General features: G+C 49.9%; 1 protein-coding gene across 1 annotated transcript in view; it reads left to right on the plus strand.

The window, feature by feature from the left end:
* The first annotated feature begins 274 nt into the window (after positions 1-274).
* Positions 275-15,191, plus strand: part of GPC4 (glypican 4) — a 65,989-nt gene continuing 51,072 nt past the window's right edge. Inside the window, exon 1 of the mRNA XM_014887314.2 lies at positions 275-650. Within this exon, the coding sequence (XP_014742800.2) occupies positions 290-650 (361 nt within the window). The 5' untranslated portion in view covers positions 275-289. The remainder of the gene's footprint in view (positions 651-15,191) is intronic.

Genomic DNA, 15,191 nt, shown 5'->3' on the forward strand with positions numbered 1-15,191 from the left:
CTGCCGTGGGTGGGAGCGTGGGTGCCAGGTGCGGACTCCTGCGGCGGCTCCGGGCGGGGAGCGCCGGGGGCAGAGCCGGGCAGAGCCGGGGCTCTCCGCGGGAGGGAGCGCCCGTGCGGGGCCGGCCGGGCGGGCAGCCCCGGGCTCCGCTCCGCCTCGCTGGGCGGGCGGATCCCAGCTCCTGATTTTCCCGGGGGCTGCAGAGGCTTGTCCCGGCCCTGCGCGATCCTGCTTGGCTGCCGCCCTCCCCGCCTCCCTCCACCTCCTCCTCCTCCTCCACCACCACCCCATGTGCTTCCTGCCGGGCCAAGTTCGCGGAGCGCCGCCGCACGCCGGGCCAGCGGAGCGGAGCCGCAGCGGAGCGGGGCGCAGGGCAGCGGGCGCGGCTGCTGCGGGGCGCGGCGGGGCAGGCTCGGCGGAGCTCCGGCTCCAGCCTCGGGGCGCGCTCGCCCGGCCCCGGCGGCCCCTGCCCGCCCGCACCATGCCGCGGCGGCGCGGCTGCCTGCCGCCGCTCCTGTGCGCGCTGGCCGCCCTCAGCCTGCCGCTGCTGCTGGCCGCCGAGCCCCGCGCCAAAAGTTGCTCCGAAGTGCGGAGGCTCTACGCCGCCAAGGGCTTCAGCCAGAGCGAGGCGCCCAGCCACGAGATCAGCGGTGAGTCGCGATCGTCGCTGCCGCCTTTGTGCGCGCTCGGCCCGGCCCCGCGGAGCGCGGGGTGCGCGCCCGGCTCCCCCCGGCCCGGCTCCCCCCGGCCCGGCTCCCCGGGGCCCGGAGCTCGGCTCGGGGCGCGCTGCCCGGCGCGGTTCGGTTCGGCTCCCGGAGCTCGGAGGGTCCCGCGCGGAGAGTCCCGGCTCGGCTGCCCGCCCGCCCCCCGTGCCGGGCCGGGCCGGTCCGGGCGGGACCGCGCCTGTTGCCGGCCCCGCTCCCGGCTCGGCGGTGGCGGGGCGGGCGCTGCTGCCCTTGGGCCGCCGTTCGCCCCGGCGGGGACCGCGCTGCCCGTCCCGCCCCGGTGCCCGGCGGCTGCTGGCGGACTGAGACACGGCTCCTTTTTTTTCCCCTTTTTTTTTTTTTTTCCCCCCTTTCCTTTTTCTTTCTTTCTTCCTTCTCTCCACCTTCGTCCCGAGGTACTTGCGCATCCTGGGGACAGGAGTGCTCGCAGCCGGCAGCAGTAGGAAATGGTAGCTAATGTGCTCACACCCAAAACATTTTATTCTTTTTGTTTCATCCTTCATCTCCCTCCCAGGGCCGCTGCTTTTATTTCCCCTTCTGAATGACCTACTGGACCGCATTCTCCGCGGAACAAAGGAAGTGCCTTTTTAGCTGGAATCCTCGGAGACCACCAAGGACTCCAGCTCATGCACTGCAATTTCGCACTACTTTCAACAATAACAAAAATGCATGACTGAATGGCTCAAAAATGTGGAGTGTTGGAGGCATTCATTTCGGTCTGGGACACTGTCACAACACAGACAGACCCCAAGTAAATACCTTTAGACGGCTCAGATAGAAGCTGGGGGTAATCTTTACCATTGGTGTGCCCTCCAGATATGCATACATTATCCTTTTCACTGACAAAATTAAAATCATTTCAGTCGCTTGTGCTTTTGTATTGTCAGACTAATGATATGCATTTAGCCTACATCTGTTTGAATAAAATTGCAGGCCCGTTTACTCTCCAAGAAATATTTTAATGAGAAACGTCTGACTGGTTGCAGTTAAAATACTCTCTCCCCTTCACTCTGCCTGCTTTGTGAAATGGTCTCTAATAAATAGTCTTGCATTTGAGTCCAGCCCTCATCAGTGTAGGATCAGAACGTGAGCAGATTTCCTCTTAAGTCCAGTATTGGGGAGGTTTGACCTAGTCCTTATTTTATATATTGTTGTTTAAGATGACTTGGTGAGCTTTGGAGAATGTCAAGAGTAGATCATGCTGATAAGCCTTCCATTTGAAGCTCTAAAGCTGTCTGTTTGAGAAAAGTGATGAGCAAGGTAAGATTATCTGACAAAAGAAGAATTATTTGTTCTGCAATGACATGCTGAAAATATCAGCTGGGTTATGTTGCTGTTCTAGGGGTGCAAGGAGTCTGTGTCTGGCCTTGCTTGGAAAGCAACAGGTCTGGAAAAGTTGTGTTTTAGATGTAGTCCTGCTATGCAGGGTATTTCAGAGAGGGTGGTGGAAGTCTTTAAAGGAGGCATGCTGTGCACAGCTTTAAAGTGTGGCGTACCTCAAGTGCGACTGAATTTAAAATTAAACCTGGAGTGGGGTGCTACACCTGCTGCAGTTTCATGTTCCCCCTGTGAATTCATGTGGTTTTGGCGTGGGTTGTGTTTAGAGGCTCCGGATCTCTCCTGTTGCTGCTTAGCTGGTGTATGCAGATGTAACCACGAGTCCCACTGCTGGTGTTGAACTTTCAAAATAGAGAACTTCACCTCTCATTGGCCCTATGGGATCAGCACAGGGCACTGGAGTCCCACGGGCCAGGTGATAATGCTGGAGGCTGAGGTCTGGCACCAGGGTAAGAGGTCTGTGGTGTGTATTGTCTCCAGAAAAGAGTCACTTGCCAAAGCTTTGATTTCAGTTGGTGTTCCAGGTGATAAGTGGCATGTTTTCCGTTAGGAGATGGAAAGTGGTTTGGAAAGGTTACCTGGGCGCCTGGCTATCGTGGGAACAAGATAAATGGGTGTGAGGGAATGAGCCATGTGCTTGGACAAGTATCCCACTGGGGTGATGGTGGAAACTGGTGATTTCTGCTTGGTGGCACCTCTCTGCTCACTAAACTGGTGGAGGACAGGTTGAGGAGGCTGTATGGAATCACGTGTGGACACATGAATGCTGATGGAATGATGTGTGGACACATGGTTGTTCATGTCTGAAGTGCATCAACTTCTTTGTTAGATTTTTGTACTGATTTGATGGATTATGCTTTATTCTCACATTCTCTTAGCAAGTTGCTTTAGATCACAGTGCAGACAGAAACTTCCTAGCATCTTTATGAAAAGGTGTCCTAAAAGCTGTGGCAAATTTGGTTTTGTAAGTGTAGTGATTTCTTTGCTGCCAAGGATTACTGATCCTACAAAATGTTGGCCTTGAATTGTCAAAGTGAAGCAGCTGTGTGTCCCTGCACTGGGCTATGTGACAGCAAGTGAAACTCATCCTCACTGGAAGGGCATGAGAGTCATTTGGGGTTTTATATCATCTCAGGTAGATTTTTTGGCTACATTTATTTTCTTCTGGAGCAGTAGATATGCAAACTCTTTTCTTTCAAGGAAATGCCCATTCCAGCAGGCGTTTTATATGTATCATTGCTATTTCAGTGGCATTAAAAGGCTGCTCCTTCACTATAATTAGCCAGGAATTCACTTTAATATTTATTTAGACCAGGTTTAGGACCTAATTAGAGTATGCATAAATAGCAGGTTATATCTTGCTGAAGTACCTAGGCATTTCTGAAAGAAGTGCACAGCTGGTCAACTCACTGCTTGCTTGATAAGAGGTGTAAAATGGGTTATTTGTGGTGTGGGACATAGAGAACTTGTTTCCTTTTATGTAGCCTTGGTGCTAGAGGTATAAACACATTGCTGCTATAAATCTGTGTGGAAGCTTTTCATAATCCGTGGCCCTTTGTACCCGAGTGTTCTTCAGTGCAGCCCTGTGATGTGTGTGAGTGGCAAAGCTCCTGGCAGTGGTGAGATGCAATCTTGCGTCTCTCTGTTGCTGGAGAGGTCAGTGCTTTCTTAGACCTGGTGTCTACACAGTTGGTTTGTGAAACCTGACTCTTGATAATGTGTAGATAGTAGGTGTGGGCAGAGCACCAGCCTGTTTCTGCTTTTAAGATGACTTTGACAGTTCCCCGAGGACGCATCACATCTTGGGAAGTTCTGGGTCCTGGAGCCACTTGCTTTGTTCAAATTCTACCCAGAATGTGTTGTTCCTTACTGATTCTGTGTGTCTCTGAGCTGTCATGGTGATGGGGCAAAACTTCCCGGAGTGACCATCTGAAGGGGCTGCTTACCCTGGTTGGTCTGGTGGGGCTGCAGAATGAAATGCAAAGTGAGCTGGTGGCATCTGGAGACCCACAGTAGGTGGCTGTGATTTAAAAAACAAAAAACCCCCACCCAACCTTTCTTTCAAAAGGCTGCTTCTTGCCCTCAGGTGTTAAACAGACGGAAATTCCTTCCCTTTTCCTGCTAATTGGAAGAACTAGATGTTTCTCTTCCTGGATTGAAAAGGAAAAAAAAATCTTGCCTGTTGGTGGAAAATGTAGCCAGTTAAAGAGCAAAGTTCCTGCATCAGTGTCATCCCTGCTCTTGCTGGCACTGCTGTCCTGGCAGTGGTGGAGAGCACAGAGCAAACCTGGAGCCTGCCTTTGCAGGGAGCTGGGTGCAAGCAGCACTCTGTTCAGTCTTAGTGAACTGTTCAGGGTAATTTATATTTAAACCAAATTAATTGAATAGCTGCATTTATTTGTGAGAGCAGTTGAGAGCAGTTCTTTCCCCATGGCAGAGGAAATTGGTTGACCCTCGATTTTTGGACTTTGCCCAAAGTAACTGTGGGCAGGTGTGCTCTGATGTCCTGCTGCTCACTTGTCCCCAGTGTATTTGTGGCTGTCAGCAGGTGCCTCGCTGTGCTGCCCTTGGTCAGTCAGGAAGGCTGCTCTGTTTGCACTGCTGTTTGTTGGGGTTTAACCCCAGCCAGCAACCAAGCCTCACACAGTCACTCGTTCACTTCCCTACCAAAAGGATTAGGGAGAGGACCAAAGGGTAGAAGGTAGGAAACTTGTGGGTTGAGAAAAATACAGTTCAACAGGGAAAGCAAAAGCTGAGCATGCAAGCAAAGCAAGAAATTCACAGTTTCCTTGGGCAGGCAGGTGTTCAGCCATCTCCAGGAGTGCAGGGCCCCATCACACGTAACAGTGACATGGGAAGACAAACACCATCACTCCAAATGTCCTCCCCTTTCTCCTTGCTCCCCCCACTTTCTATACTGACCATGATGTCATATGGTCTGGAGTCTCTCTTTGGTCAGTTGGGGTCACCTGTGTCTCTTCCCAATCTCCCGTGCACCTCCAACCTCCTCACCACCGTATCAGTACAAGAAGCAGAAAAGACTTTGGCCGTGTGTAAGCCCTGCTCAGGAATAACAAAAGCTTTTCTGTATTATCCACCCTATGCTCAGCACAAATCCGGAACACAGTCCCATACTAACCACTGCGAAGAAAATTAACTCTACTCCAGCCAAAAGCAGCCCATTGTTTTACATGTCAAGTTCAGCAAATGCTTCTTTAGTTTTTCACAAGCTTCTCTTCCAACTGAGGAACGGTTTCTGGATCCCCTCCAGGCCAGCGTTGCTCTGCTGTCTGGCACTGCTGAGCCTGCTGCAGTCGGTTTGTACGAGGCAGCTCCGGACTTGCTGTGTTATGAGAAGAACAAGATAACACCTGGTCATCCTTGAGGTCTGTTTGAAGGTGTGGAGTGACCTGGCCACCAGCTGTAGCTGTTTGCCCTGATTCCTGCCCGATGAAGGCCCTTGGGCAGGGGGTTTTGTCCTGCCTGGCCGGAGCGCTTGCCCGGCCACCCGTGGGTGGCGAAGCGATCGCCGGAGAAACATCCCCGCGACAAACACAAGCGCTGGCACGGAAAAGTAAATGAGAGAATTGCTTGAAGTATTTTTAGCCGCTTCTAATGTCATTTAGCAACTGGAAACAGCGGGAGGGGGGAGCTGGCAGCGTGCGGGTTGCCCGCAGGCCACCGAGGAGCGCGCTGGCGTCCGGCGCTGGCGGCCGTGCGGCTCGGGGCTGCTGGCACGGGCTGGCGGCGGCTCCCGGCTGAGTCACGGCTCCGGCCGCCCCGGAGCTCGCCTGGGACGCCGCTTTCTCTCTCTCTCTCTCTCTCTCTCTGCGAATGTGCAGCGCGGGGTTTTGTTCGGCTGCAGCGGCGCTCCGTGTCCTAGCAGCCGGCAGCGTGAAGCATGTGGTTAGCAGCAACTGCTTGCAGTGGTCCGGGCTGAGTGGGAGTATCGTTTTCCTTGGCAGACACTTCATAGAAAGTTCTGTTTTTTCTGCCAGAATAAGCAGTCATTACATTCCATACAATTCATAGTCAAATTATTATCTATTGTTAAAATTGCCTTAATTATCAGATGTTTCCTTAGACATGTAGCTGTTTTTTAAGAGGCTGAATAGGCGTGTGTACATTGTGCAGAAGGCCTGAGCTGCACAATGTTTTCAGTACTGTTTTGTAGTTTCAGGGAGATTTTCTGTGGCTTTCATATGTCAACAGGCTTTTTATTCATACTGAAACAGCAGCAGAGCAAGGCCAGCATGGCCAGCGAGGCGCTGTTTTGGGTCTCTGCATCTCCCCTCTGCCATGGTATTTCCTTGGTACCTGTGGAGCCAAGGAAGTTCAGGATGAGGCATCACTGCTGTGTGTATGAGAGGGCTCTGATGGGAGAAGGTTCCAGATGAGCATTTTCTGTCTTGGAGGTGCAGGTAGCATCTGCCCAATAGGGCCAGGACCTCTGTCAGGAGGCTGGGAAGGTCCCAGTTCCTTGAGGTGGTGATGTCTGTGGTCTTAGCCTGCTCTTGGTGTTGGATGGTGGCTTGTGCAGACCCCACTGTCCTGGTTCTGTGCAATGGGATGCCAACCCTGGAACCTGCATGGATAGGGAAGGACTGCCAGTGCTTCTCAAGATGTGTCAGACGTGTGGTTCTCATCTCCTGTCCCCTTCACACATAGCCATTCCCATGAACTCTGTGTATGTGAGCGTGTGTTGAGTTGCATAGGCTCAGTCCTTGATATCTCCTGCAGGTGTGGGCAGCACCAGGATGGAGCATCAGGATTATTCAGTCTGCTGCAAAGTTCTCTGCCTCCTTCCAGAAGAGGAGCAGTCCTTAGGGACCTGATTACTCGCTTTTGTTCTGCCTTTTTTTTTTTTTTTTTTTTTTGGGGGGAGGGGGTGAGGGGGGAGGGGGAAAGGAAATTCTTGTTAGCCAGAGAGGTCAGGATGTGTCTCCTCGCCGGCGGCCAGGCTGAGAGTGAGCTGCCAGTCCCGGTCTCCCGGGCAATAACCTCCTTGCATTCCTCACATTCCTCCTGCTTTCTCTTTCTTTTGAGATTATGAAGATAACTTCCTTCTCCCATTGCTAAGCAATTCGAAGACCCAGTAAGTTTCCCTCTTGTTCCCTAAATTACTTTGTGTGCTCCAAGATGCCCCATGGCAAACTCCTCTGGTGCCCCGAAAGGTTCGTGCTCTTCACTGAGGTTTGTGCATCTCAGGAAGAAAGCTGCTGTGTGTGTTCTTTTTTTTTAATTGCCAAGTGTTTTAATTAAAAGAGATTACTACTTTGTTGTAGCCAGTCTTACCTGCTTCCTGGTTTGTTAAAGAAGTGTTTCATGAAACTCTTCTGCTTTTCTAGGAGAGATTTTTGTGTTTTTCTTTTCCTGTGCAGAACACGTGCAGCCTGCAGAGGCTGTGGCTGAAGCACCACGTTTGTGCCAGAGAATTTTCTTCTTGCTTACATCTTTCTGGTCTGGGAAAGGTGCTTAGATAAAAACAGCATGTTGGGAAGAGGGAACCTGGTGAGAAAGTGTTGGAGGCTTTTTGTGTGCAGAGCTGGTGGCAGTCATGTGGGCTGTTGGCAGGCTTTGCCCCGTGAGGATGTGGCTGGGTTAGTTTTCTTAGGATGGTGTTTTCTGTTTGAAAGTGGCCATGGTTGGCACAATCATCTTCCCTGCTAGTTCATGCCTTGCAGTCTGTCACCTCTCGTGTCTCTGTGGGTCCTGGGAGAGGAGGGAGGTGGAATGGGGTGATGTTCCTCAAGGGCAGCAGTGCATCATCTCACTAGTAAAGTACTTGAAAGGATGGAGATAGTGCTTTAAAAGTGTGTGTGGGGATACCAGCTGATGGGATCAGCCTTAATTAAGGGCTACTCAGTGTTGGTTTTAATGTGAAGTTAGAACTATAGTACCTCTTTCCCAGTGTAAAGCATTGCCAGATTCCCCACCTTTCCATAAATGCTCTAAGAAATACTTTTTTTGTTGTCCATCTTCTAAGCAGAGAAATAAAATCTGTTAGTTTCCTGTCTTTGTACTCGTATTTTCTGTGGCTTGCACAACCAGTGACTGATGGACTTGGATTTGTGGGAGTTCCCAGTCAGGGACTTCTCTCACTGCAAGCTTTAGTGTTGGAAAGGTACGTGGATGGTGGAGAGGAGCCACCCTGAGAAAAGGATTTTGCAGGAGTATTTCTCTTAATGTTTCCAATTTAGAAGCTGAGAATTGTCTGGATTTTAAGCAAATTCAGATGGGAGCAAACAATGATGAAATGTTTAAAATATGTTTGAACATTTTTGTGGGAATAGGAGCAGTTCTTACACAGGCGAGGCTGCAGCTTTTGGGAGGTGAAAGTATGTGGCCCTTACACATTGTCAGCATTGTTGCTGTCTTTTTTTTTCTTCTTCTTCTTTTTCCTTTTTTAAAAATGCTCATAGGAAATTGGCTTTGGTAATTGAGTTTCTACAGAACCACAACATCCAATAGCTGTTCCTTTCCAGGGGTCACCCTTAGGTTAGTTTAAGTAATGTGCAGTCAGTTTAACCTCTTGTGGTTTGTACTGCTATTCTAGAAATTACTGGTGATTTGGGGTGTGTTAGAGTAACAACTTCACAGGAAAACCCCAAATGTCAGGGTGTCTGGTTTTCAGAGAACTCTGACCACTTGCCTCGTGAAAACCAGGCACCTCGAGGTACGTCCCTTCTTGCACTGGAAAATGCAGTTAAAGCCTTTATGGCCCGTTGACTTTCCTTTTGAAAGAAGCTGAAATAACCCTGGGTGATTTGTTTGCCTGCACTGACTTATAACATCCTTGGAAGCACCGTGCAGAACCTGTGCTGGATGCTCTCTGTTGGGTCACATCGCCCTGCGTGGCACTGATGGAGGAGCAGCTGTGCTCTGGACCCCCAAATCCTGGGGTTTAGGGGATTTGCTGGCAGCAGAGGGTCAGCTTTAAGAAATTATGAGCTGGGGCTTTAGCTTTGTAGCATTGACAGTTCGGTATAAAAAGCTCTGTGTTGCAGGCTGTGATGACAGGGGGTGATAAATCACTCTTGGCTGGTACTACAGGTTCTAATAATGGTGTTTTAAAAAGATTACATGGGTTTTAATACAAACTTTTTTGCTTCTTTGTACTCTCTTCTTTTTAAAGAGTTGAGCCTGTTTTGATTCAGCGTTCTTGGAACGTAAAGACGGAGCCAGGATTTTTACTGGGCCGAAATGCAGTTTTTTGCTTCTCCTACAAACATAAGGATCTTGTTTGAGTATCTCTATAGCCAACAGGCTGGCAGTGTCCTCTTTGCAAGGGAGCTAGCTTGTTTGTTTGTTTTAAAGGTAACTTTGCCCCATGGAAGATTAAAGAGCAGGCAGCTTCACCCAGTTGTGGCAAGTGCTGCTATTGGAAAGAAATTAGTGATAAGGAGAGCCATGCTATAAGGGGAATAAATAACCTTCTGCACCTTCCTTGACTTTCCTTGGCCCATTCCCATGGGAGGGACGGGGCATTTATGTGATCAAAGAAACAGGTGCAATTACAAGCCTGATGGAAAATCAATCCCTTGCCAGCTACGTATGGGCACCCAGGCGGGCTTTGCCTTTGCTCTGAATAGTGTGGGCTGGATTTTTTTGTGTACCTGCCAACCTTAGGGTTTCTAAAGTGTGGTGGCCAGCAGTCCTGGGGGAGCACAGGGTGCCTGGTGAGCCAAGGCAGTGAGGCAGCAGTGCCCATGTCCCTTTTCCTGGGCAGAGGCACTGGGAGCAGCTGGCACACACCCGGCATGCAGATCAGGGGTCAGAGTGGCGCTGCTGGTTTAGTTTGGACTGGAGGAAAACAAACAGGCTTCCCCCTGAGTTTTGGCTCCGTTTAGAGACAGAACGGAGGGTGCCATAGGGCCATACGCTTTTCTTCTCGGTGGGGGGAAAAATGGCTCTAATAGTGTCTGCTAATGATTCAGTGCTGTTTACATAATAATTGTGGTTCGCTTTCATTAGCTCTCATAATGAGATTGCTTTCTTCCAGTGCAATCACTTGCTGGTTTGGTTTCACATGCTCCTGCCTCCCTGCTCCCTGAGCATGGCAGTGGGATGAGGAGGGCGTGCAAGGGCTCTGTGCCTGGCCACCCTTCCCTGGCTCTGGGCATGGAAGAAAGCTCACAACTGCTCACTGGAAAGGAGAGGACATGAAGGGGTTTTGTACTGCTGGGATCCAGGTGGTCGTTTGGAGCATCATGGCATCTTAGTGGAGTTTGGCTTAAATCCATTTTGTGTGAGGTTCTCTTATCTTCGTTCTGAAAACTCTTGGGCTTACCTGTTTGTGAGGGAGGGAATACAGTGACCTGCGTCCACCCAGAGGAAGAAGCCGAGTCCTTTCATCTCCCAGCTCCACCATACCAGAAGCACTGATCCGTGACAGTGGATGTGCATCATGGATATTGTTTGGATCTTGCTGCAGCCTAACCTTGATGTCGTACTTGTTTGCATTCCACGTCTGAGTAATTGTGAGTGGTGGTGATGCTCCCCAGGCTGCAAGTGCTGCATCCTGCAGCACCCAGCTGCTGTGCCAGGGAGCTGCCTGAGTGCTGGGGGATGGCACCCACTGCTGAGCTCCTAAATTAATAATGTCACCCGGAGGAAAACACAATAACCTGAGTGCTACCTTTTGAAAAGGTAAGGCTGGCTGTTGTTTGGTTGGGTGGCTTTCTTTCCTTTGCAGTGTAGTAGTGGGTGTGTGAGGGTCTCAGAGCAGCCGAGTGCCAGCAGGCAGGACGTGGCTGACCCTGGCACAGTGCTGGGCTGGAGCAGAATGGGTGCCCATGGAGCAGTGGGTGCTCACCCAGGGGTGCCATGGGGAGGGTGGGGGGTCTGTGTTTGGCTTTGCAGATGTCCTGGGGGATGCATGCCCTCTCCCCTTTGGCTGCAAGTGATTTTCTCTTTAGAAATATGTCTCAGTTTTTTGCCACTGGTAGATCTAAATCTACCAGTCTCCAGTGCTGGAGGGTCCTGAGTAGAGGATGAGTTGACTTCTTTGCCTTTGAGAAACAAAACACTTTTATGGGGAAGTTGGGAAAGGTGTGACTGCTTTTGACCATGTGGCTTCTGCTAATTAACATGAGTTAATTGGGGCTGGTTGAAGAGCTGTGGCTTGGTGGGTAGAGGAGGCTGGAAGAGACCAAGCTCAGGGCTGCTCAGCCCTGTTGAATCCAGCCCACCAAGGGGATCCTGGTGCAGGCGCCTCGCTAGTGAAAACTCCACATAACTCAGCCTCTGCATTATTAAAGGCTCCTTTATACCTCTTCTTGCCCTAACTCCTGTGAGAACAGCCAGTCTTTTCAGCAGCCTTGCTTATGGGGAAAGTTGTGTGAGGGGAGCAGCCTGGCTGGCACAGCACTGCTCCAAACCAAACCAGCTCTGGAGCTGCTGTTGAAGCAGTCTGGGAGCAGGCAAAGGTGCCAGGTGAGCCTGGTGCTCCTGTCCAGCCTTGCCAAAACAAGGGCTCTGGGTCCACTTGCTGCCCAGCTGGCTCAGTAGGATCCTGAAAAATACTTGTGGAAAGTAGGGGTTAATTTCTAGGTATCAAAATATGCACAAAAGGTTAAATGAGACTTCCTCCTTGTCAATGAATTACGGCTTGAAAATATTTGCATTCTTTCCTGAAAGATTTAGGAATAATTATACAGCACTCAGGGGCAAGGCATTCCCAGATAAACTTAACAACTCTATAATTTGTACTCGAGGCAGGGTTTCCTGTAAATGATAGCTTTGTTTAATTTTACAATACTGCTTCCAAATGTTTGCTGACTATGAATTGCCAGCTAAACTGGACTTGTGAATCTGGAAGAGTATTTATTTGTTTGTTATTGCAGACAGTAAGAGCTGCTGTGTTAGGCTAAAACTTGGCATTTCCTTTACAAGCTGTAGGCATCTCTCCCTAGGCGAATTTGGTGCAGTGGGCAGCTGATGTAGGGTGTGAACAGCTTTCCAACTTCTCTGTACAAAATTCCTGAGCTTCTCTAGGATCTCCTCCTGCTCTGCCTTTCTTTTTCTGGGGTTGGGAAAGGAACACTGCAGTCGCAATGCACATACTTTATTTCCATTACTCAAAGCTGGAGTCATGCATAGTTACAGCCAAAGACACTTCAGCAGCTCTGGGGATAACAAGATAGCTGACAGACTGGAATGCGGATTTATCAGGGGTAAAAACTGGCAAAATTCCTTATTTCTGGTTCTTCATTTTAAATAGGCCCTTCATGCTCCTGCTGCAAGAGCCCACCGCATGTTTAACCCCTTGTGTTCTCCTAGCTGGATCCAGGGATGAGCACTGGCACTTGCCCATGTTTCTTTTGAGATGAAATTGCTCCATCTTAGATAGTTCCTAGGTGTTGTTTTTAAACTGCAAAACCCTTTAAGAAGTGCTTTCAATGGGTTTTTATTTTAAAGTGCAAACCTTTGCACCAGATGTCTGTCTGAGTGACCACAGAATGTAAATTTTACTGTGTGTTGCCTTTGGACTGGCAGTTTGGGAGACTACTGGGCAGTTAACATAGGCAGATTGTGCCATGAAATCTGCTTCCTTGGATTTGATTCATATTAATTCATTTCAAAGCAAGTCTCTTTATTGGCTTCAATTTCATTTTGCTGTAGAGCTACTTTTACTGTGCCTTTGCTAGGACTTTGCTAGGACCTGGAAATACTTATATTGCTATGAGAAATAGGTCATGCTCAGCTCCATGGATTTTCAGTTATATATATATTAATATTGCAAGACATTAAGCAATTTCTTTTTGGGGAAACAAGTTATGGCAGAAGGAGCACACTTGGAAGTTAAATAGATTAAGTGAAATCCCTCAGTTACTGGAGGGAGGTTCAGAAGACAAGTCAGGCAGTTTAGGGAAGGAGTTTCAAGTTAAATTTTAACTTTTCCCAGTCTTTCGTGAGCAGTGGTGCAGCAAGACCTGTTTGGAGGAGCCTGGGCTGAGGGCTCTGACGTGGCTTCTGCAGGGTGCATGGATCTAGAGCTGGTGGTTGTGCCTGTGGTTGAGAGTCTTGACTGGCTGAGAATGAAGAGAATTTCACTTTTTATTGGAAAAGGAAAGAATTGCTCAAGGATTGCAAAACACTTTGTTTTGGAAGAAATGTCATTGTTTTAAAATAGCACAAGAGCAGGAGGGGAGCTGTCCCTAAGCCTGTGGCAGTCTTGAAAATCTTCTTACCTGGGGGCTCAAGTGGAGCTTCAAGACTTGAGTGTTAGCTTGGACTTTTGTCCGAGGGTGGCCAGGCTGGAGGGCTATGCTTGTCCCATTCCTGCCTCTTCCTTTGGTGGTGTAAGGATGGGGAATGTTGTTCTTCTATTTTAAGCAGGAGGAGTAGAGTTTAGAAAAGAAAGTAAGTCTTGGCTTTTGGACAGAATCACTTGATGGGGTGGTGGCCAGCACTTGGTGTCTCATGGGATAGTCGCTGGCTCCTGGTTTTCTGCCCTGTGTGTCCTTTCTGCTCCCTGTATTTATCCTCTTGGCTGAGCCCCAGGCACATGGATTTGAACCAGCATGGCCATCAGTGCTTTGCTGCAGGCCCTTGTCTGGGTGCTGCTTGGCCTGTTTTGGCTGGGTGCATCCCCAGGACAGGTCCATCCCCACAGCAGGAAGCTGCTCTGGTCACAGCACAGTCATCCACTGGAGACACCCAGCCCAAATGTGGATCTGCCACAGAGGGCAAAGCTCCTGCCAGAGCCTTGTCTCAGTCCTGCCAGGATCTCCCTATAGAGCTGGCAGGTTGCTTGGTGCCTCCCCATTGCTCCTCCAGGCTTTCTTTAGCTGCAAACTTCATTTCATGGAGTGTTTTTGCTGATGGAGGGTGCCAGGATGCAGCAATGGCTGTGGGGAGGGAGGGGAGCTCCTCTTCCTGCTTCAGAAAGACTAACACAACTGGTAAATCCATCCCATCCTTCTAATCAGCCATCCCCTCCCTGGGGCTCCCAGTGCTGTTTACCTTCCTGCTGGTGGGTGTTGATGGTCCTGCCTGGGAGGTGGATGGCAAAGCTCCTGTTTGCACTCCCTACTCCCCCCAGGTTGCTCAGAGCTGTGCTTAAGAAGACAAAGTAAACCCCTTCGATGCCTGCCAGCAAAACTCAGTGCAATTTTCCCCTGGTGCAATTGGGTGCTGTCAGCCCAGTGTGTTTTCCTGTCCCACCAAAGCTGTTTGCACAAGCCCAGCTGCTGTTCAAGACAGGGGATCAAAGCTGGGGTCTGCAGGAGGACAGTCTGTGCAACATCAGGGCTGAGGTGTCTTCCTCACCTTGCTTTTTCTAAAATACCTAAGAAAATGTGACCCTGTGCCATGTTCCCATGTGGAGCAGCAATGAGAAGGCACATGCTTACACTGTGAAATGTGTTTGAGGGGAGGGTAGGGAACTCAAAAAGCTTTAATTTTCAAAGGTTGAAGTGGCCTCCTGCACTCTCCTGTTGTCATCTGGGATGCTGCTGTCCCTCCTGGGAGGGATTTGCTCAAACAAAGGTGGCAGCACAGAATTGGCTTGGGAATTGTTGCAGGGATGTTTGGATTTATCTGTGCTGTGGTGAGGAGGAGGAGTGCCTGTGTGAAGCTGGCGGCAGATAAGGCTGGTGTTCACAGCTGTGCCCAGGAGAGCGGGAAAGATAGGGCATTCTGGAGAGGGGGAGAAGGAGGAATTCTTAATTTTGTGATATCCTTATCTTAATCCTTTCTCCCTTTTCTTCCACCCTCCTTCTCGCCTCGTCCAGGGTAGGTTAAACTACCCAGCCTCGCCTTTTCCACAAACACTGGCAGGCTGGTGGTTCCAGACCTGGGAATACATTGGGAGTCTGTTTCAGCAGCGGGATGGGTTTTTGGACGTAGGTCGTGTTGTGCTAGCAGAACACAGTGCAGTGCTTGTGTGAGCTGGGTGGCTTCTGCAACGGATACCTGGCTGTTGGAAAAGTAACACTTGGTGGGAGTAGCAGTCAAGGGCTTAAAAGCACGTTTTTCAGGTCAAAAAAAATCTTACTTACAAACTCAGCTGTGGTCTTAGCTCAGAGGTGTTTTGTCCAAGGGGAGATAAAACAGGGAGGTGGGAGATGTAGGGGATGGTTCTGAACATCACTGGAGCACAGGCTGTGCTCCTGTCCCAGTGCT

This window comes from Sturnus vulgaris, chromosome 14, assembly GCF_052056855.1.
Source record: "Sturnus vulgaris isolate bStuVul1 chromosome 14, bStuVul1.hap1, whole genome shotgun sequence".
In the NCBI taxonomy this organism is placed as follows: Eukaryota; Metazoa; Chordata; class Aves; order Passeriformes; family Sturnidae; genus Sturnus; species Sturnus vulgaris.